This window comes from Ceratotherium simum, chromosome 29 (genome assembly GCF_057802395.1).
Source record: "Ceratotherium simum simum isolate JZ-2026a chromosome 29, ASM5780239v1, whole genome shotgun sequence".
In the NCBI taxonomy this organism is placed as follows: Eukaryota; Metazoa; Chordata; class Mammalia; order Perissodactyla; family Rhinocerotidae; genus Ceratotherium; species Ceratotherium simum.
The window spans coordinates 3,660,052-3,682,500 of record NC_141928.1 but is presented as its reverse complement, the minus strand read 5'-3'; the positions used below and the strand labels follow the sequence as shown (position 1 = coordinate 3,682,500).

The 22,449-nt window shown below is 59.9% G+C and overlaps 1 protein-coding gene across 2 annotated transcripts in view; it reads right to left on the bottom strand.

The window, feature by feature from the left end:
- The window catches only part of VAV2 (vav guanine nucleotide exchange factor 2), a 192,774-nt gene extending 170,647 nt beyond the window's left edge, over positions 1-22,127 (bottom strand). The window contains exon 1 of one of the 2 annotated variants that reach the window (XM_087418837.1): positions 21,386-22,127. In XM_087418837.1, the coding sequence (XP_087274963.1) occupies positions 21,386-21,589 (204 nt within the window). In that variant the 5' untranslated portion in view covers positions 21,590-22,127. The remainder of the gene's footprint in view (positions 1-21,385) is intronic. The other variant, XM_014782305.2, reaches the window with a different exon arrangement.
- Positions 22,128-22,449: the final 322 nt, after the last annotated feature.

The following is a 22,449-nucleotide window of genomic DNA, read 5'->3' as shown; positions in this document are numbered from 1 at the left end:
CCCTCCCCACTCCTGACAGGGAGCCCAGGGCTGGCCCCGAAGAAACTGGCCAGGAGGGCACGGCGAGGCCCGGCTGGCTGACCACCGGTTCCCACGGAACAACACACAAGCTGCAGTTGGTTTCATTCCCCATTTCCAATCCCCACGCCAGCGAGTCTGGAGCCCTGCTCATCCAGCAGCACCCCACTCCTTAAAAAACACAGACAAGTCACAGGTGAGCGCCTGGGGAACAGGCCACTGAAAGCCATCCAGGAACCAACACACCACAACCCAATGAGTCTGAAAGCACACGGAAGGGCAACCTCGACCCTCAGAGGTTTCAGGGAGCTGAGCCACCCCTTGCTCTAGACCCACCCTTAGGCCTAGAGTGGGAAAGGGGTACCCCCCAGAAGACCCCCCAATTCCTCATCCCACAGGGCTCCATGCAGATCCCCAGCATTGTCCTCCTGACGGCTTGGTCCTCGGACACCCCCTCCTAATGGCCCTCAGCCACCATCGTCCCCACCTGGGTGGCCTCATGGAAGCCAGAGGCTGGGCAGGGACACAGTAAAACAAGCCAACCTAGTGCTGGAGGGTGGGAGGAGCAGGCAGACCATGGGGAGCCCCCAACCCCAACTCTGCCCACCAGCTGCCCTCTCTGACCCTCATGGACTCCCAGGAGCAGAGGCTCCAGAAGACACGGCTGGGCACAGAGAGGAATGAAGAACAAGGAGCCATCCCCCACCTCCACCCCCGGGCACAGGGGCTGTGGGTCCTCTGCAGAGCGGTGCTGGGTGTAGAGCGGGCTTGTCCCCACTCTCACTATCCCCTGGGCACCTGGGCTGCCCAGTGGGCCCGCAGGTCAGGGTGCCCTGGGATGCCAGCCCAGGCCCTCCCTCCCAGCTCCATCTCTCCAACCACAGCAGGGAGAGGCCCCGCCCCGCCCCCTGCAAGGCTCTGGGGGGCACCGGGCTCTGGGCCGTGGGCACCCACGTTTCAGCGATGATCTTATCAACATGGAGGACACTAACCACACCATCCGGGATGAGCTCTGCCAGGTCAATTAATTCTTTGAACAGTTTTCTAAGGTCACTGTTTGACTTTTATTTTTGCGTTTGTTTCCACTTTCAGTTTGCTTTTACACGTTATCTCCTCTGCGTTCTATGACCCTGGAGGTGTGACTCCACAGATCAGGTCTCCCCGCGCTTCAGGGCACCTTCCTGTGCTCCTGAGGCTCTTTTCCGGCTGTTCGCTCTCTCAGCCCTTATTTCTCCAGAGCAAATTCTGCAGATCTCAGTTTCGCCAAGAGATTTGATGTTTCATCCATTTTAGTCAACAATGAACGTTGCTGTGGACAGCTCTCCTGACGGTCACTTTTATTTCTGTATTGATCATTCCCACCAGTAAGAATCCTGTGAATTATTTAAAGGCGAGAGTATTTATTTCTTGCAGCAAAAGCCCTTTAAGTGGTGCAAATGAAATGACAGGAACCCAGAAGGCTGGCTCCTCTCCCTAAGTTCACGGCAGACCCACTCTGCAAACCCCATGGGGACACGGGGGTCGGGGTGGGGCGCCTTTCCCTCGAGACAAGCTTCATCAGGAGTCAGCACCAGGAGGCATGGTGAGAAGGGCATTTCTTCACTATGGATTAATTAATAATCAATGGATCAGAGACCGGAGCCCTCAGCCGAGGCAGCAGCCAGGCCTCCCCAGCACGGCCAGGACAACCCAGGAGGGGCCACTGGCCAGAGCGAGGGAGGGAGGGCCCACATGCGGGGAGGGTCGAGGGCCCTGGGTGGCCCAGGACAGCACAGGCCTGGCCTCGTGAGCCCAGGCTTGCTAAGGGAGGGGCCCTGCCTCAGACGTGGGCCGGTAGACGTGTCCCCCCACCCTAAGTTGGCCAGCTGGGCTGGGCCTTTCGGCAGGGAGCTCTGGAGTGGCCGTCCCTGTGGCTGCACTAAACAGGACAGGCTTTCTGAAAAGGAGGGCTGTGAGTATCCAATCCCAGGGGATGATGGTGTCGCCTCTAGAACTTCCAGACACCGGGCAGCCCTTACGGCAGGGCTGTAAAAACGCCACGTGTCATCACATTGGAGGCACGGTCAGACGCAAGACTCGAGTGACTGGTGTGCCACCGGAGAACACCACCAAGGAGCCCTGACACACCACGACCACACGGCTCCCGGACCCCCTGACTTCAGAGATGCGAGAACATGAAAAAACACCCGTCTTGGAACGGATGAAACAGGTGCCCGGAAAGACATCTGGGACGGGCGTAGAAACGAGAGAAGAGGCTTCTGGATGGCGAGAGCAGCCCAGCCCAGCTCTGGACTCACCCAGGGGCTCGCAGTCAGATGTAAACAGTTTCCTCTGGGCGGTGAGCAGACCAGTCAGCCCTAAACACACAGCTGTCTGTATCTGGTCCCGCCCACGCCAGGGCCTGTGGACCAGGAGAAGTGTGCTGTTCCAGGACAGCCCTCGAGGCTCCAGGGACCCTACCCATGGGTGATCCAGGGGGTCCCAGATAAAGCTGGGTCTGTCCTCCTGGGGGCAGGGCCCAGATACCCCTCGACAGGCACGACACCACGGACAACTGCCGTCCCCTCTCCTCTCACGGCGGCGCCAACCGCCCACTATGCACCACCTCACATTCCAGAACCTGGCGTCCCCAAACGGAGGGAGGGGCAGCCGGGACATGGAGCTCATCCTGACTCTGACTCCCCTGTAGTGTCAGACGATGGCGCCCCATCCTCTGACAGCCCTGGGCTCTCCCCGGGGTCCACCCAGCACAAGCTCGGACCTTGGGGATGAGACCCCAGAGGGCCGGCCCACGTGCGGCCACCCAGTGTGGCGGCAAATGCTCCTCGCCGCAAAACTGACGAGGCTGGCAAGTTACCCTCCACAGAACCCGCCGTGCGGTTGTTTCCCGATTAAAGCTTTACCGGATCAATAGCAATAAAGCAGTCCCAAAGAAATCAATCTAAGGCAATGCCCTTTTTAAGAAAAACCACTCTTTCCATAGGCAAAACCCTCTTAAAAATAACACATAACTATTCTGAGTTCTGCGGCAGTTCGCCAGGTCTCTGCAAAGGCCACCGTGTTACCTGCAGGAGAATCGAACGCGCTGGGGTCTGCACTTCCCCAGAGCGCCGGGTTCCAACGTGCCCGCCCGCCCCGCGCTTCCAAGGGATGAGTGTCAGCATCTGTTTACAGCCCTTTGAATAAACTGAGCGCTTCTGAAGACAAAGGTGTTAGCATGGTAGAGAATATAATTACAAGGAGGGAGAGAGTCTGGAATTAAGTCCTATGCTAATCAAAGGTGTTTCTGTCCGAGACCAGGCTCTGCAAGAGGCTACAGAGCTGGGCACACGGAGGCCGGGGCCAGCATGACTCCCCCCACCCCAAGTCCAGCCTGGACACTGATGTGGTCAGTCACAGAGACCGGAAAAGAAGCAGGAAGCTCAAAGCCAGACAGAGAACACAACGGGATGGGGCTGCAACATCCCCCAACTCCGGGCAGGGCAGTTTCCGGACGGATGGCTGGGAGAGCCAGGCCTTCCCTGGGCCCTCGGCCAACGGTGGACCTTGAACCCATAGGGACGAATCTGGATGGCCTCACCATCGCCACTGCCGCCCAAGCCCAATGTCAGGGTACCCTCCCTCTCCATCACCCTACGTGCGATCAGTGGCCAGCCCTGCCCACCCTCCCCCACACCCCAGAGCCTGGTGTTTCTCCCCTGTCCCCTACACTGCCCCCTCCACCACAATGCAGGCCCGATCAGTTTTCCTGTCAGGGTGACCACATCCGCCTCTTCCCAGCCTCCCGGACTCCAGGCCTGCCCTCCAGTCTACTGGAGGTAGCGCTACAGTGGAATTTTCTGAAGCCAAATCAGTCAGATCACGTTCTCTCCAACCCACTTCCAGGGCTCCTCGGCACCTAAGATAAAGCCACCCCGCCACCACCCACCACCCTGCCTCCTTCGAGGCAATGTCTCTGTGTTTCTGTCACCTCCCCTAGAGGTGACAGCTCCTCCCACGGTCCTGGGCCTCTCTGCTCTCCCCCCAGACGCTGGCATCCTTGAAGGAGGCACTGGGTCTCACGCATCTTTCCCTCCCCCAGAAGGCCAATCGCGCACAGGCAGCAGGTGCTCAGTGCGTGGTCCCTGAAAGCTGGAAGGTCCAGATGACCTGTCAAAGTTGCAGGAAGAGGTGGTAAAATCTAGGAAGACTCCCTGGAGGAGAGGAGAGGCCTGGCAGACCTTAAAGGAAAAGGTGCCTCTGACAGGCGGTAGGGAAGGAAGGCCTGCAAGAAAAGGAGCAGCCCTCACCCCAGAATCCGAAGACAAGTGAAGTGACCACCATCTGTTTCACAGGCACAGAAAGGCCTGGGGCCAGATGTCCTCCACCAGGAGCCCACCTGTGCCCCAGCACGGTCCATTCCACCACGTGGAGACTCAGACAGAAACCAGAGCCTGCCAGGTCCAGAAAGTGCATTTCACAAGAAGTGGCAGTTTCCAAAGTGAAGAATGGGAAACCAGCTGCACGTCCCAGTGCCTACTGGGACCCGGGGACTGCAGCCCACACCGAGGCCTGAGACCACCAGGACCTCGCCGAATCACACGCAGCGGCAGCCCGTTTTACAGATGAGCCAAGTGAGATTTGGGTGAAGGGAGTGATTAACAAGCTTGTCCAGAGCACACACGGCCACACCAGCCATGGGGCAGCTTCTCCTCTGAGCCCCGGCCACGGCCGAGCCCGCACATGGGCAGCCTCCCATTCTTCGGAACCCACCTCCAGCCCCCAGCCCAGCCACAACCAAGGGAGTTCCTGCTGTCCTCAGAGGCCCAAGGGGGCTGGGTACAAATGCCCCAGCCCCTGGCACCCTGTCGCCTGCTCCGTGGCCTCTCGGTGCCATGTGCACCTCCACACGTGGGGGCAGGCTGACTGGCGAGTCAGTGTCCCCACAGTGAACACGGATTACGTCCCGAGCAATCTTGTTTTAATCTACAGCTCTGCTCTCCCCGTGCCTCACTGGCTAACAGATGTTTCGTTTAAGCAGCTAAATTACTACAAAATACACCCAAAGAGATGACAGGCCAATTTCTCCCCAGGTTTATTTGCATGAAGAAGGAACAGTGTGTGAAAAGTCTATCTTCCCTTTTCTGAGGATAAAAAAAAATTTTATTACTCACATGAGTTAAGAAAAAGAGAGTGGTTGCCAGCACATGAATTACCAATGGGAGTGTTCAGATGGATGTAAATCCCGCATCTCAGGAGCCCACTGGGGCCGTGCAGGAGAGGATGCTGAGGCCACAGGTGCGAGGGAAGCCACGGGTTCAAGTCCCTCCTCCCTCTCCCACCAGGAAACTCATACAAACCCCCGTGCTCTCTGAGCCTCAGTTTCCAAAGCTGTCAAATGGGTCATGATGGCTCCCACCCCAGGAGGCTGCTCTGTGCTAGGGCCAGGACCACGGCCCAGCGCCTCCAGTACTGTGACTAGTTATGACCATCGAGGCATTGCTAGGCAGCCCCCAGAGCAGCCCAGGACAGGCACAGCACGGCAGGTGACTCTGTCGTGACCAAGGAATGCTGGAGGGGGCTGAGCACTCTTGCACACGTAAAAACTGTCCTGGCTGGATCCACTGTTCACTACCAAGAGGCAGTCCACGTGCCGGCCTGCTCTTCCCTGGGCTGCCAGATGGCAAAGCAGAAGAAAGGCTGAGGGTCAGAGCCACTCTGCTGGCTAACACGAGACGTGGCTGTGACACTCTGGCCTCCTGCCCAGGCTGACCATTTCCCACCCTACAGGAGACAACCACCACCAGCCAGAGGCAGGTGGGAGGGAGGGGGCAGGACAGGGGCCCCAGAGCTGGTCCAGAGCTGAGCCACAGCCATGAGCCCCCAGCACCAACAGAACCAGCTGTTCAGCAGCCACCTACACCCGGGCCCTGACTCATGACTGGGAGGTGGCCACGGTGCCCCCCAAGCAGATAGCGTGGACAGAGCTCTGCAGGCAAAACCCCAGAGCCTAGGCCACTTCAAGGAGAGTGGAGGCTAGCCAAATAACCCAGAGGAGGCAGGCGGCATCACCCAGACTCACAGGGATGCAGAGAGGCACAGAGCAGGGGCCTCCGATCAGAAGGCACAGCGCAGACGGCAGACTACGCCTGGCCTCCTGAGCCCAAAGTCCACTCGGACTGGTTCACACACACTCCTGGTCCCAGAAATGAGACGACACCATGTTGCCAAGAAGCCCGGCTACACAACCGGCTGCAGAGACGAGCCAGACCGTGAACATACACACTTACGACTGTGGTCAAGGCGAAGTTTACAGCCTGGGTTTACCAACTCGGTCACCCACTCCCAGGCAAGTCATGTGTCCTCCACAGCCCACCCTCGGCTTCCGCTAATGAAACCATCAGGAAGCCACTGCCCCCACCTGTGACCCTTCGGTGGGAACATCTGCAGAGCTCCCACCCCAGCCTCCCTGCAGCACTGAGTGGCGAGTGGGGAGGCTCCAGGAGCACCACGGCATCAGCTACCAACGGACGCTGAGATTCTCCCAGATGTACCAGAAAACCCACATCATTAAGGAAAGCAGACGCTGCCTCCTCACGCGGGTTCCCTGCAACAACTGCAGCTCCTGGGGTGGCTGGTCTGCCACGGGGCGCCAAGAGAAAACGCCCCTCCTTAGGACTGGATGGGTTGCTCCAACCAGAGCCCGGGGACTCGCCGAGTCAGAGGCAGGGCGGCTTCCCACAAGAGCAGCTACACAGCACAGATCCCGCACTCCCTCCTGATGCCCCGACGGAAGGTGGCTGCTTTCTGTTATTCACTCCTGCAAGGGGGACGGCAGAGGCTGCAGGAGCCTTCCTCCCATCCCTGCCTGGGGCACTGAGAGCAGAAATGATGGCCCCATTTACAAGTGGGGCAGCTGAGACCCAGGTACGGAACAAGTGGCCCGAGATCTCCCTGGACCAGTCTTCCTTCATCACCGACCCTGATCAGGAGCTGGCCACACACAGGAGGTGGGAGGAGAGGGGACTTTCTCCTGACAGCTCAGCTGAGGAGCCCTCCAGGGCCACCCTGTTTAAGGCACTGAGTCGAGAGCCTGGAGCAGAGGAGGCCGTTTCCTGGCTCATCACCACTCAAGGCTCACTCCTGGAGAGAGAAGGAAAGTCTTGAGGAATCCCCAGGTAGCCCTGCCCAGGGCACCCAGCCCTGCCTCCATACCCTGAGTCACGGGAAGAGCGGCCCAGGCAAGAAAGGGCCACGAGGAAGACATATAGAAGGCCACGAGGAAGGCCACGAGGAAGGCACATGGAAGGCACATGGAAGGCCACATGGGGCACAGGGGATCTAGGCAAGTGCCTTCTGTGTACAGATGTACAGAACCCAACAGCCACCCTTTGTCAGGCACTGGCCCTGCCTGGCCCAGTGCTCGGCACGCCCTGAGCATCATCTTCCTTCAGCCTCAGGACCCACCTAAACAGGAGAAACCAGTGTTATCCCATGAAACTCAGAGAAGTCAAGAAACTTGCTGAAGTCACACAACCAGCGCATAATGGGTCTCGTGTGCCTGGGCACACCTGACTCTCTCCCGTACCCCCAGCTGGGGACTGTCACCCGAGCACCCCTATACCAGTGGCTTATGGTCCTAACCTTCCAGGTGTGCCTGCCCCTGGCGGCCATCAGCAATGGGCAGCCGTGCAGACATCACCCAGCCCCGTTTTACAGAAGGAAAGAGATCCAGAGATGGGGAGACAGGCTGACTGTGCTCAGCCCACACCCACCCACCAGAGCAGGAAGAGGTGCCCAAAGAAAGAATCCCAACCATCAACCGGGGGGCCCCAGATGCCCCACGCAAGGGCGGGCGCCTGGTCCTTCTCCCCAGGGACGTTCCTAGCGTGCGGCTGATGGGACTCACACATGCCATCACACCCCTACGTCAGGAGAGAGCACACCCACGTATGCCCCCTCAGGAGGAAGACACAAATGCCGGACCCCGCAGGCTCTGCAGTGGGTATCAAATTCCCGCTCAATTTACTGCACAGAAAGGGCAGCTGGGCAGAGACCAAGGCACCCAAGGAGGAAAATGAGATGGCAGGAAACCAGGGCTGGCAGGGCCAGGCGCCAACCCAGGCCTGGCCTGAGATCAATAAGCCGGGAAAGGGGCAGGTGGGGGGAGTTGTTGACCTGTTCTAGAACTCTCCTCCCCGCCCCTATCCCACCCCCACCTGCACCTGGCTGACTCCCACTCCCTGTTCAAGGTTCAGCCAAAAGGTCACTTTCTCCAGGAAGGCTCCCTGACTCCATCAGGACTGGGTAGCCCCCTCCTCCGCCCTGGTTCTCCCACCCACTCAACACGGAGCCCCGAGCAGTGATGGAACCCCAAGCGAGAAGGCTTCTCCTCCAAAGCTTTCCCGGTCATCCCTATCCGTTAGCAGAAACTAGCACTTGTTACTCCCGTAGAGGGGGCCCAGTCCATCCCAGCCAACATGAGATCCCCCCTACTCTGGTGCCTGAACTGGAGGCAATAAACGTCTCAGGCCATCAGCTCCCACCCGAGAGGCAGAGCCAGTTTCCTTCTCGCAGTGGTGGGCACCCCACCATGTCCCCCAAGACTCGCCACTCCTGGGCCTGCCCCAGCACTGCCCTCTGTGCCTGAGGCTGCCTCCTGGCCCAGGACCCAGCAGCAGTGGTAGAGACCTCGGGTTCCCCTCCCCCCAGCCCCACACCTTGGAGGACATTCTCACGGCTCTTCCCTCCCTGGCCTCACCTCCCGTCTCGGGGTCTGCTGTGTTAACCCTCACACATGGGGTTAACGAGTGCTGGACGCTGGGCAGGGCACGTCACTCACATGAGCTCCTTCACCTTTCAAAATAGTGTGGTGGGAATTATTATGATCAGCAACCGCATCCCCCATTTACAGACAGGGAAACTGAGGCTCAGGGAGATGAAGAGATTCGCCCGATTTCTCACAACTGATGAATGACAGAGACAGGACACAACATGGAGCTCCTTCCAGAGTCCAGACTCCCACTCACCCCGTCCTGCCTGGAGCGGCCAGGGAAGGCCACGCAGGCTGGACCCGTCCAGTGTGCACAGCGGACCAGCACGTTTCCAGGGCCCACGAAAGTGTCTTATGCCGAAGACAACATTTAAATATACACTAATAGTATATTCGCCTTCACCCTAACACAGCCATAAAACACGACTTTTAACGTTTCTTACAGAAGAAGGAGCCCACACAGGCGAAGCTATCCAGGGCCCGTGAAAGTCACTGGGGCCCCGAGGCCTCAGCCACCGCGGGCATGGTCCCCAGTGCTCACCTGCCAGGCACGTGCTCAGATTCCTCACGTGATGCTCCTCCCGACCCACAAGGGGAGGCTATTTTTTTTACTGTGGTGAAGTACACATAACATAAAATGTGGTACATCCACACTGTTGTGTAACCACCACCACTATCCAGTTCCAGAACTTTTTCATCACCCCAAACAGAAACCAGTCCCCGCAAGCAGTCCCTCCCCATTCTCCTCCCCCAGCCCCTGACAACCAATGATCTACTTCCTGTCTCTACGGATTTGCCTCTCCTGGACATTTCACACAAGTGGAACCAGACAATACGTGTCCTTTTGTGTCTGGCCTCTTTCATTCAGCATCATGTTCTCAGGGTCACCCACGTTGCCCTGGGCGTCAGTGCTTCACCCCTCTCTCTGGCTGAATCATGCCCCTCTGTCTGGATGGACCGCCTGCTGTTTATCCATTCACTCGCTGAGGAAGATACTGTTTTCACCCCCATCCTACAGAGGAGGAAACTGAGGCTCCATGAGGATCAAGCTCAAGGGCCCCCAATGGTGGGTAGCAAAGCCAAGACTCCAGCCCTGAGCCCTAAGCACACTGACTGTGCCTGGACACCACGAGAGATGGGGGCGCCTGGACTCTTCTACAGCCGGGAACGCAGAGACCCGGGAGAACAGCCACGCAGCAAGTGGAGGGAGCCCGGCTCCCCATCTCAGGCCTGGGCCACGCCCGGCTGCCCTGTCTCCCTCCTGCTTCCTTTGAGCTCTGGGGTGAAAATAAATAAAACCCAGAGGCATCCGGACACAGAGGAAAACAGCTCAGATCTGAAAGGTATCTTGTCTTCCACCCAAACGACTGTTGGATCTCTGCTCTCTCCTGTCCCAGACGCAGATAAGCTGGGGGCTGTGGGCCGGAAGCACAGACGCCCCAGTCTCTGGGGCAGAGGGTAAATGAAGAGTGGGAGGAGCTTAGGGGCAAGGGAACAAGGGACTCAGGGTGTGGCTTTCATGAGCATGAGAGACCAGAACCTTCTGCCACCCCAGGGGGACCTGGAGACAGCGTGTGAACAGATTAATGCTTCCCTAGGTGCCCTGTGTACCCGGGTCACGTGGGACTGCCTTGGGAACCAGACACCCCTCACGCGGTTACACCCCTCACGCAGTTGAAGGATGGGACGGTCCCTACTGCATCTGTGGCCACAGTCACATGGGGCACCTCCCCGTTCCTGGAGGGACACTGAGGCTGGGGGGCAAAGCGCCACCTCCCCCACCAGGCCAGAGCTGCAGGAACACTCCCGCCAACCACAGCCAACCCGAGGGGAGGACAGGCCGCAAAACCGAAACCCAAGCCTGGGAACTCTGGTGTGAGGAAGGCCGGGTGAGTCCAGACCCGCCTCTCGGAGCTCTGTGGCCCTGGCAGGCGGCTCAGCCATCAAACGAGGCCACGGCGTCCCCTCACCCGGGGTCGTGGTCGTCTGCACTCCGCACGGCGCCTGCGCCACCCTCCCCCGGCGGCATCTGTTTAGGAGACAAATATGACGATCAGGCAAATGTTGATGAGAACTGGAAACGTGTGCACGACTGGGGAAATCAAGGCGCGTGTAGGAGGGAGGCCAGGCAGAGGCAGGGCTGGGGTGAGACCGACAGGGAGGTGCATGGAGCAGAGAAACATCTGGAAGCCAAACCTGCCCACCTGGAAAATGAATCCTCCTGGCACGCCCCGACCCCGCTGCCTGCTGTGTCTCAGGGAGACACTTCTGCTGTAGCTGCGACAGCCACAAGCCCCAAACAGAGTGATGAGCTTGTCACAGGGGAACCGGGAGGCAGTGACAGCAGCATTTCAAAAAGTCCTTTGACAGCAGAAGACAGACCAGTGCCCCCTCCCCCAGCACAGATGGCACCACTGGTCTCGGGGGCCCTCAGGGATGGGCCCCCATTCCTGGAAAGGCCTGGAGGCTAATGAGCCCAGAGGAGGGTACAGGAGGCCAGGTGGCCGGCAGCTGAGCCCCCTGCCCACCTGGGCCGGCTTCAGCCAGATGCCCCATGTGCACGCCGCCTCTGAGACTAAAGGCACAAAACAAAACAAACCAACAGAAGCACTTACAGCTTCAAGTTTAAGTTGGCTCGGGGGACGAGGAGTAGGTGTGTTAAAAATAATTACTTTAATCCTTATATAAACTCTACAAAGACCAACAAGGAACCCCACAAAGCAGAAATAGCATGTGTCTCTAGCAGCACTTAGACTTCCAAAATCCGCCTGGCAGGTGTCCGGAGCCTCGCGTGGGTGCCACCACCCCCGGGCCTGGCACCCCCTGCACGGCCCCGCCTCCCTCTGTGGCCGCTTGTTTGTTATTCTTGTTTATCTTTTGGATTCAGAAACCAAAACAGTCACAGTGGCTACAGGATGCTGACCAGAGAGCCCCTGAGAGCACGGAGTCTCAGAGGACCCAGAACACGGCACCCGAGCGTGGGGCTCGTCCAGGCTGGGCAGGGGGCTCGTCCCACCCAAGTGTGGGGTGCGTGTGGCCGGTTCCTGAACCCAGTGTTAGAGCGGGTCTGCAGGTCCCGCAGTGTCCACTCCCGTGCACTAGACTCCTCTCCCTGTCGTGTTTAGGGGCCCGTGTCAGGGGAGGGGCATTTACACGAAGAGCTGAGACGCCAGGAATCAGGGCTGGAGGGAGAAGAGGACTCCCCACGGTGGGTGCAGGGGGCACTGTCCACTGAGCACCTTTCACATCCAGACACTGGGCTGGGAGCTTTGGGGAACCTCTTCCCTCTGTCCTCAGCCAAACCCCGTGAGGTGCTGTTAGAAGCCCCTTTTACAGACGAGGAAACAGGGGCCCGGGGGGGAGTCGCCCAGCCAAGAAGTGGCAAGGCAGGATTTGAACCCACGTCTGAGAGGGCCCAGCACTGCACCCGTCTCCACCCCAGGGACAAGCTGGCAGCCGCCCCACCGCCCACAGCGCACGAGGCCAGGCTTGGGGTGAGAAAGCGGCTCCCCAGGCCAGGGCTGCACCAGGGCAGCTCCGCCAGAGTGGGTGGGCCCAGGGGTCCCAGGGTGCACGAAGGAGCAGACGCCGTGCAGCCATCCGGAATGGGACAGAGGATGTCGACAGGGTGGGAGGAGACACAGACACGAGACTTCTTGTGGCAGACTTGAAGGCCCGTGCACAACACAGACGGTGAGGAGCTGACCCGAGCCCCATGGCTGGGCCCCAGACACACGCAGACCCCTCACCCAGAGACCTCCGCTTCAGGCCCAAGAGGCCTGAACTTCACTTCAGCAGGCGATCGGCCCAGTTCCAGCTCCAGCTCGGGGCTGAAACAGCACTGGAGGAGAGCAGGTGCAGGACCGGGGAGAGAGGACACAAGCAAACCTCGTCAGAGAGCACTGCTGGCAGAGGGGCCCCCTGTCGCCCCCTTGGGAAGCCTGCCCGAGCTTCCTGCAGGACAGCCCCTGCCTCCTGCCTGCTTTCTCTCTCTGCGTCTGAAAGTGCCAGCTTTATTTCTTCGGGCATCCCTTTTTCCGTCTCCCCCTCCAGGAGGTCAGCGACACAAGACAGGAGTTTCCGTCTGTTCTGCGGATGCTCAGGAATGGGAGCTGAGTAAATGATGGAGTGCACCCCCCGCCCAGCTGCCTGGGAGCAGGTCCCCAACCTCCTCACCTATCGAGGATGGTGCCAGGGGCCTGTTTTGCTGGCGGAGGGAGAGTGGAGTGACTAGAGCCCCAGAGGCCAAGAGACCTGCTCAGGGTGGTGACAGGCCTTGGCCCCCATGCAGCTGTGAGACCTCTGGCTGCCCCAACACCTCTCCACTAACCAGGCCACAGCCACCCAACCCAGTTCCTCACAGGGTCTCCCGAGGCCCAGGGGAGGTGCCCGAGCTGGGCAGTCACGGAACAAACCCTCCCAGGATGGGGCATGGCCAAGCCGCAGATCTAGAATAGCAGGGAGCAGAGTGGGAGCCCCCACAGAGCCCCGTCTCTGCAGCACCCACCCATCTCCAGCCTTTAGTTAGCGAAAGGCATCCAGTTTTCAAGACCAGCTCAAGCGCCACCTCCTCCATGAAGCCCTCTGCAGTCACCCTGCCGCCAGGGATCCAAACGCTGGCATCTGCTGAGGACGAGCACAGCCCCCAATGTAGTCGACAGCAGATCCTGCGTCTGCTCCATCCCCAGCCCCGGCCAGCCCAGGGGGTCCTTGGGAGCAAGAGAGGCTGTGAGACCCCTTCCCACAGGCGTCCCTGGTCACTCTCAGAGGGAGGAGAGGGCCACCGTGCCCGATCCCGGGCCCGCCACTCCTTGGCCAAGGATGCTCCATCCTTCTGAACACCGGCCACCACACCACCTCTGGGCAGAGGGCAAATTGAGTGGGAGGGGCTTACAGGCTTGGGAAGGAGAGAAGGTTGAGCCCCAGGGCCCTGGCAGCCCACCCTCCCTTTACCACTTGTGGCTCTGCTGCAGCTGGGCGGCCAGAGGTGAGGTGAGGCCAGGTGGATGGGGAAGGCGGCTGCCCCAAGAGGCAGGACCACCCCCACAGGCTCCCGCAGGCTGCCCACTGGGGCCACTCTGGATGCCGAGGGAGGGGCAGGCAGTGGGGGAGTGAGGGCCGGTGCCCAGCCAGCAGGAGCAAGCCAGCCACCATGGGCACGGGCTGGGGTGCAGTGTTCTGAGACTTACGGGGCCTCGGGCGAGCAAGGACGACACCATGCCCACATGTCCCCCCCAAAATCCTCCCAACAGCCTGCGAGGGGGCCACAGTCATCCCCTTTTCAGACGGGGAGACCCCAGCTCGGCCCGGTCAATAACACCATCAGCACTAAGATTCTCACCGCAGCCGGGTGGCCGAGTGTGGCCCCCTCCGCTGCCACGTCGGGGAGTTCATCTTGCTCGCTAAATGTTTGAAAGCCTATTCACGGTCAGCGCTGTTCCAGACACGACGGCGCCCAGCCTCTGGAAGCCCCGGCTTCCTCATCTAGAAAGTGGGCTGAGAGCGGACCCCCAGCCACAGCTGCTCTGAGGACAAGACGAGGTCACCGACGCAGCCCTCCGCACATTTTCCGGCACAAGGTAAGCGGGGGAGAAAGCCTTGTTCTGGTTGAGCACTTTCTGTTTGAGGAGCCGGCACCAGGGACTCTGGATACAAATGGAGACACAATTGCAAACTGTGATAGGAACCTCGAGGGGGGAGCCCAGGGGATCAAGACACCTTCACAGGCCCCAGAAGGCCCCTAAGCAGAGCCAGCCCACTGCCTGGCTTTGTACAACCCGCTGCTTGGTGTTGTAAAGCCCGTCGCCTGGCTTTGTCCAGCCTACAGGCTAAGGAAAGTTTTCACATTTTCAAATGGTTGGAAAAAAATGAAAATAATAGTATTTCGTGACACGTGAAAATTACACGAAATTCAAATTTAATTCTCCACAAATCAGTTCTATTGGTGCACAGCCACACTCATTCATCTACAGCTCATCTCTGGCTGCTTTCGCACCATGAGGGCAGAGTTGAGGAGTTACGACAGAGACTTTCTGGTCCACAAGGCCTAAAATATTTACTGTCTGGCCCTCTCCAGAACACGCTTGCCAACCCGGCTCTGGGAGAGGGGTGGGCGGGCTGCCTGGCGCTCGGGGTGAAGGAGCTGGACTCCAGGGGCGGTCAGGAGGGAGGTCCACCCGGCAGGGCCTCAGCCATAGGGCTGCAGGGTTGAGTCCCGGCATCTGCCTAAACCAGGGGCCCCCCGCACCAGCCCCAACCAGCACTGCCTTGTCCCAGGTGTCCCACCCCTAAAACTCAAGAAGCCACAGCCAAGGACACGGCTTGGACACAAGGACAGAAGGAAGAGGCTAGAGGGCATCAGGCTGCTGACCACCCAGCCTAGGATCCAGCACCTTCCTCTCCAAGAAGACATCCTCGGTCACCTGAGCCTCGTGGCATGAAAGGGCTCAAATGAGGCATTGGGGTGGGGGCACACCGTGGCTACTCACCCTTGTAGGACCCCCAACAAGGCTGCTGCCCCCATCCCCAAGCCCAGACACAGCTGAGCCCCCCATTCCTGGCACTGAGAACCCAGACCACATTTCCAGAGCCCAGACTGTGGACAGACTCAGGTCGTCCCCCATGACGGCCTCCCCACCCAACAAGTAGCGTTCTGCTTGGTTTCATCCCGGCTGGCTCACACCAAAGCCAGATTTTTGCAATCAGTGCACTCGGCACAAACAATTCACTTTACACCAGTGCCAGGTTGTGCCCTCCTGGTGACCTGGGCACATGATGCCCATCGGCCTTTCCCGCTGATTCCAGACCCAAGCCTCACACTCTGCTCCGCACAGCCCTGAAGGTGCCCCTCTGGTCAGTGGGGTCAGTGCTAACCACAGACCCAGTCCATCGGCCTCTCCCTCCCACCCCCGCTCCCTAGGACTCGGCTCCTGCTGCACACACACCCTGCCACGTGGAAATGCTGATGTCCGGGAAGCAGTGTTTCTCAACCTTCTTTTCATCATCACCCCACAAGAAGCCTGTTCAGGCACTTCTCCTAATCACCCTCCCCGCAGGAGATTTTAATGCCAAAGATGTGCTGTGTATCTGTTCCATACTCTATGTACATCTGTGCTTTATACGTAAAAACGGTAAGATTTCTTCACCCCCAAAGATCTGATTTCCACCCCCTTCGGGGCAATACCTCTCCTGCTCAGAATGCATGAGTTAAATAAAATATATTATTAAAATTAACGTTACACATTTCTTTTTACACTTTTAATGTGACGACCAGAAATTTTAAAATATAGGTGTGGCTCACATTTTTCTGTCTGGCAACACTGATGTAGGTAGAAAACAATTACAAATGTAAACGTGTGCAGGCACGCATGTGTACATGGACACGCAAATATCCACATGCATGTACTCACACGCACACACACACAGACTCCCCAGGTCCGACCACTCAGAGTGCCTGGGGGCAGGGACACCCCAGCAGCGGTGTGCACACCTGCACCCAGATCTTGGCTTCTAAATACCCCTCTCCACCATGCAACCAGAGCTCCTCGGAGAAACGGCTGATTCCTGCGCCGGGACAAAGAGAGATACAAGAGAGCCCGGACATCTTGTGCTGGAAAGGAAGGAGGTGGTCAAAAAATGATAGGAAGCAGTTCCCACTGGTCAAACCCGAGACAATTTGAGCATCAAATAATGCCAGTAACAGATGATAACCGTGGAGTAAAACAAGAAGCCATAATCCAAACTGGGAGAGACAGAGGACGGAAAGAAGAGAAGGAGAGGGGACTAGATGTTTTCATCTTCTCGAAGCACCTTCTTGAGAATATCTGCAAACTACAAGGGGGGACAGAGGAACTTCACAGTTGAGACGCCTGGCAAACACAGCCTTAATCAAGCGATGAAAGCCCACCCCCGGCAATGGGACAGATATAAATCACGTGACCCCTGGAGGAAAGGCTACAGCCTCAGGGCTGCTCTGCTCCCCTCACGTGCGTGACCTGAGTCTGATCGCAGGGAGATGTCTGATGAACCCAAATGGAGGGACGCTCAGAAAGAAAAGGAGCCTGTCACCTTCACAAGCGTCAAGGTCACAAACCTGAAGGAGAGGTTGAGAACCGCCCCAGACAGAAAGAGGATGAAGAGAAACGGCCAGGGGCAGCACACAGCCCCGGCTTGACCCTTTTGCAGAAAGGGCCATTTATTAAAATACTTGTCAAACCTGAGCGGGTTACATGGCAGGACCCCCACTGCCGCTTTCTGGATTTCGATGGCTGCACTGCGGTCATGGAGGAGAATGCTCTTGCTGTGGGGAACACACTAAAACACGCAGGGGTGTAGGGCACCAGGTCACCCACTAACTCTCAAATGAGTCAAGAAAAAGTTACGTGCACTGCACTTGCAGCCTTTCCATAATCTGAGGTATTCTCAAAATTAAAAAAAAAAAAAAAAAGAAACCCGCTTTAAAAAGAAAAAAAGAAGAGACTTCCTTGTTTCCGCTGGAATCAGCCTTCCTCTCGCTGCTGCCCAGCAGCCCTGGATTGGGAACCAGCACCCTCCTGCCTCCACTCAGGAACTCTCCGGACACTGAAGGTCGCTTGTTCAGTCATCATGCATCTCCTCAACACCTGCTATGCATCCTTGCTTGCCTGGCAGCACCATGAGAACAGGGACGGGGCCCAGCCTGCGCCCAGCGCCCCCACCGAGCACAAAGCCCGCCCGGCAGTGCAGGGGCTCAGCAACTACTCCTCTAACGAAGAAACAAAGTGACGAAGCAGTGAAGGAGAGAAGGGGCGCGGGCTCTGCAGGACCCAAGGTGAAGACGCGGAGGGGATCACACAGGTCTGGAGGGGAGACAGACAACCACACACGGATGCTGGCGTCCCTCCCTCGAAATCTACCCAGCTCCTGGGTTCTGGAGAGTGGGCAGCAACAGCATGGCTCTCAAGTGATGTATGCACGAAAACAAAGTGTGCAAAGTGCAGGGTTAGGGGTACATGCCAGGCCCACGAGGGGCCAAGGCCATGCTCGCCATGCCACCACACGGAAGAGAGTGAAATCAGAAGAGGCTTCCTAGAGGAGGGGGCCTCGAGACTAGCTCCTATGGGAAGAACCAGGCCAAGAGGAGTGGAGGTCTTCCAGCAAGGGCACAGCACATGATGGACACTGATGGAAAAGGCATGGGGGCGGCAAGCAGGCTGGAGCGTCAGGCATGGGGCATGGACGGGAAGGGGCTGATGCCCAACGTATGGGCAGGGGAAAAACCCTGGTGGGTCCCCGGTCCCAAGCCCTCTCTGTGCCATGTCCCTGCAGACGGGCTTTCCAATCTGTGCTACGGGGAGGAGGCCTGCCAGGGAGGTGTGGGCAAGAGGCCGGGTGGGTGGTGCCCTCAAGGTTCAAAGTGCAGAGCCAACGCTGTGTGCTGGCATCAGCAACCTCAGGACCTCACCAGCGAAGCCACTCCAGACACGTGCAGTCTCTTATTAGGATCAGCAGATTGTGGCCATATCTAATTAGTTTAATTAAACCCAAGGTGGCTTCCAGGCATTTTGGATAAAAATATAAAGCACACCCTGCCAGCTCTGGGAGGGCTTGCCAAAGAGGCAACCTGGATCTCTCTGTGAACACCTCCTAGTATCCAGCTCCGTATACAGCAGGTGCTCAATCAGTGCACACTGCTATCATGCTCCTTTAGGGCCAATAACCCAGCAGAGATCAACTCAGACAGGAGGGGCACTCCAAATGCTATCCTCTGAAAAGAGGATGTCACCATGGGACACCAGCGTGGCATTCTGGGGCGAGGGGACATCATGGAGGCCTTTGAGCTGGACGGGTCCTGGGCATGCCGTGACAGCAGGGAGATGGAAAGGCCTTGCCGACTCATTGCCAGCAAAGTATCTAGATCCCCACCCCCTCCATCCCGTGGGAAGAGACACACCATGAACCACCTGAGAAGCAGGAGCATCCATCCGAAAGTCCGCAAGACAGCTTGGGGCAGTCTTGAAATCAGAATTTGTTTAAACAGTCTTGGAAGGGAAACCAAACTTCGTGTCTTAGTTTTGTCACTTACTATCTGTGTGACCTGGGGCAAGTCCCTTGATCTCTCTGAGCTTTAGTTGCCTCATCTGTGCAACAGGGGTGGCGTCCCCCTCCCAGGATTGGGCCTGGCTGAGTAAGATGAGTAAGACAAGGGAACTGCGATTTTTCCTGTGATCCAACCACCGTGGACCGAGAGGACATGTTCCCTCCCGGCTCCAGGGATGGTAAGTTTGCAGATAACAAAGAGCAGCCACACAGAGAGGCCGAGTTCCTCTCTCAAACCCGGCACAGCCACATGGTAAAGAGGATTGTTTCTTTCATCGTGAACGCACAGATGGAGCCATCCGGCTAACCCCCCGACCCAGAGGATACAGATTCACGGAGCACCTGCAGCCATCCCTGTACCAGCAACAGACCGTACCAAGATGGGTGTGACCAGCCCCACCCTCCACGAGATGACAGGCATGCTGAGCTCAGGAAGACCAGCCCCCAGCCTCGAGGGCGATACCCGCCAGCGTCCAGGTGACCAGCAGAAAATCGCTAACGTTTCTGCAGCACTGCACTACGGATGTTCTCTGTCCTCCCTTGTCAAACCCTCACAACATGGCTATGAGGTGGTGTCTACTATTACTGTCCCCATTAAACAGATGGGGAAACTGAGGCCCCAAAGGTGATCACCTACCTGGGAGATGACAGTGCCAGGTTACAATCAGAGCATGTGGCCATGAAGACACACAGACACTCATTCATCCAGTTCTCCCTACCATCCAGCCCCGCTTAACTGGGCTTCACCTGGGCTGGGGCGGGGGGCTCAAGGGGACTGTGTTGGTGTCAGTGTTGCTGCCCTACTGATGGTTCCAGGGACCCCAGGAAGTCTCTGCACTTCCTGTGCAGGGGCTGAGCCAAGCCACCTGCCACAGCCAGCGCCCCCCTCCTCCTCCATCCTGCCCAAATCCCACTGGTGAGGGGCAGCTCCAGGACCGGCGGCTCCACTCGGCCCAGCCCTGCTGTGCAGACCCACCCACCCTCGGTTGTGCCCTGTGCCCCGGCCTCCCTGCCAATCAGCCGGGAAACCCGCCAGGAGCTAGCAAGCCTGGGCAGCCCCTGCAGTTCACAGCCAAGAGCAGACACTCCCGCCCATGGCCCAGCTCTGCTCTCAGCAGCACTTCTTCCCGGCCTCAGTTTCCGCAGCCATAAAATGGAGCAACTACTTCCCAGCTCCGGGGGAGTGAAGACAGAGGAGAGGGCTGGATCTGTGAGCACTCTGCAGCAGGGCACCTGGCCCCGGGGACCTTGGGCTACTAGCACTGAGAGTGCCTAAGGAGAGCGCTGGCTTCGGGGAGCCCTGAGGACCAGACCCAGCACCGCCTGCGCTCCCTCAATGGGCTAGCCGCTGCTGTGGTCCCCGCCAGTTATTACTGAGGGAGAGGGCGGCCTCCCTGCCCCCTCAGGGCTCTTCTTTGTCAGCGGCCACCCCCCATCCTCCCTGGGGGGGGGTGTACCCCCATCTCCTTGGAAACGCGGTCACAGCCAAAGGGCAGAGACCATGTAGCCCAGCCTGGAAAGCAGTGACTCACTCTGTCCCTCCTCGCCTCGGCTCTTTTCCCATGTCACACTTGTGAATGGCTGTTGTCCACGCGGACTTGCCGAGGGCGATGGAAGAAGCTGCTGTGGGGTGAACAGGAAGGGCGCTCCTGGGCAGTGCTGGCCAGATCCAGGCTGGGTTTCTACCCACTTGGGCGCCCAGGGCCCCTTCACAGCCTGCTGAGTGGGGGTTCTGTGACCCCCAGAGGGCAGGACCGGAGCCTCAATTAGGCATAAGTCTTAGCCAAGTTCCCTTTAAGGGTCCAAGAAAGGCAGCTTCTGCCCGCCGAGCAGACATTTTTCTGTCTCCGGCGGCCACACGCGCCTCGGCCGCGACAAAGGCCACACTTGAGGGTGCTGGGCAAGCGATGGGGGCTCCTGCTCGCACCAAGTTAGGCGGCCCTGGGGGTCTGATGCCCCTCGCGCCCGCCCGGGCCCAGGAGGTGGCGGCGCCGGTGAGGGGGCGGCGCCCCGGGCCCACCCGCTCCCTCCGGCCCCGAGAGCTCCCGCTCCCCGCCCCACCGCGCTCCTCCGGCCGCGCCCCGAGCCCCGCGGCGCCTGCTCGTCCTCCTCGGCGTCCAGCCACCAGGCAAGAGGCCGGAGAACGCGACGCCTGACGAGGCCACCCGGCGCGGCGGGCTCCCCAGGGTCGGGAGGGACACTCGCAGGGCCCCGGCGCCCAGGCCCAGGAGTGGGCGGCAGTGCTGGGGGCCCCGCCCGGGTCCGAGTCTGCCCTCACCCCGGGAGGCGCAGACCGGGCAACGGGCGCTCTCAGGCAGTGGCCGCGGGCAGCGGAGGCGCGCCCCAGGCTTGCGGGACTTTGGTCAACTTCGCGCCTCCCGGGTCGCCCCTCGGAGGGCGCGCCCCCTCTTCCACGCTCCCCGTCCCGCCGCTCCGGCCAGTGTCCGGGGACCGCCAGCGGCTGCGACCTAGTGGTCCGCGCGCCGGGCGGCTCGAACGCTCGGAGACCAGGGCCCCCCGGCGCGCCCGGACCCTCACCTGGGACATCTGCGGCCGGAAGTTGATGTCCTTGAGGTCGATGGAGCCCGGGGAGAGGTTGTGCAGCAGCTGGCACAGGAGGACGCCGTCGCGCAGTGCCTGCGCCAGGTCGAAGACCACGGCCGAGGGCCACACGACCCGGTGGTTGGGCGGCAGCACTTTGCAGTCGATGAGCCAGCGGCCGCACTGCCGCCACTGCTCCATGGCGCCCGCGGCGCCCACTCGCCCGCTCTCCGCGGCCGCTGGGCCCGCCGGCTCAGGGCAGCGCTCGGGCCAAAGTGCGGCGGCCGCGGGTCATCCCGCCCGCCCGCGCGGGGCTCGGCGGCCGGGGCGGGGCTTCTCGCGGGCGGCCCCGGGTCCCCGCTGCGCCGCCGCGCGTCCCCTCCTCTTCCTCCTCCTCCTCCGGCTCCTCGCGGGCCGCCGCTCCCGCCCACGTGCGGCCGCGGGGTGGGTGCCAGGCAGCGCACAGGATACCCTCTTCACACACACAAGTGCCCCCGGGCTCCGGGCCGGACTCCACGGCGCCCGCCGCTGCAGCGCTCCGCGATCCGCCCCGCCGGGCGCCGCATTCTGCGCTCGGGGCGCCCCGCGGCCGCCACCGCTCCTGCCCCGCCCGAGACAAAGGCCCGGCGGGTCGCTCGCTCCGCGCGCTCGGGGCGTGAGCCGCCCTCGCCTTCGCCTCTTTGTTCGCCCCGCCTGCCGGCTCCGCGCTCTGCGCCCTGCGCTCCGACTCAGTTGCTCGGTGGCTCCGGGGCTCCGGGGGCGCGGGGGCGCGGCCACGGGTGGGGCGGGGCGGGGCGGGGCCGGCGCGCTCGTCTGGCGCCTCCCCGAGCCCCAAGCACCGCCCCCGCCCCCCCCCCACTTCCTGCCCCGCTGCCGCCCGCTAAAGTTTCGGAGGGCGGGGGCTGCGGCGCAGCCGGGGTCCGGGGCCCGCTGACTTGCTCCGAGGAGCACCCCGACTTTTGGGGAGCTCTGCCCTCGGGGCGAGCGACCTCGCCTATGGAGTGATGGCCGGGTCGCTGCCTCTGCGCCCCTCATGCGTTCCGCTCCTGGTGATCAGGAGG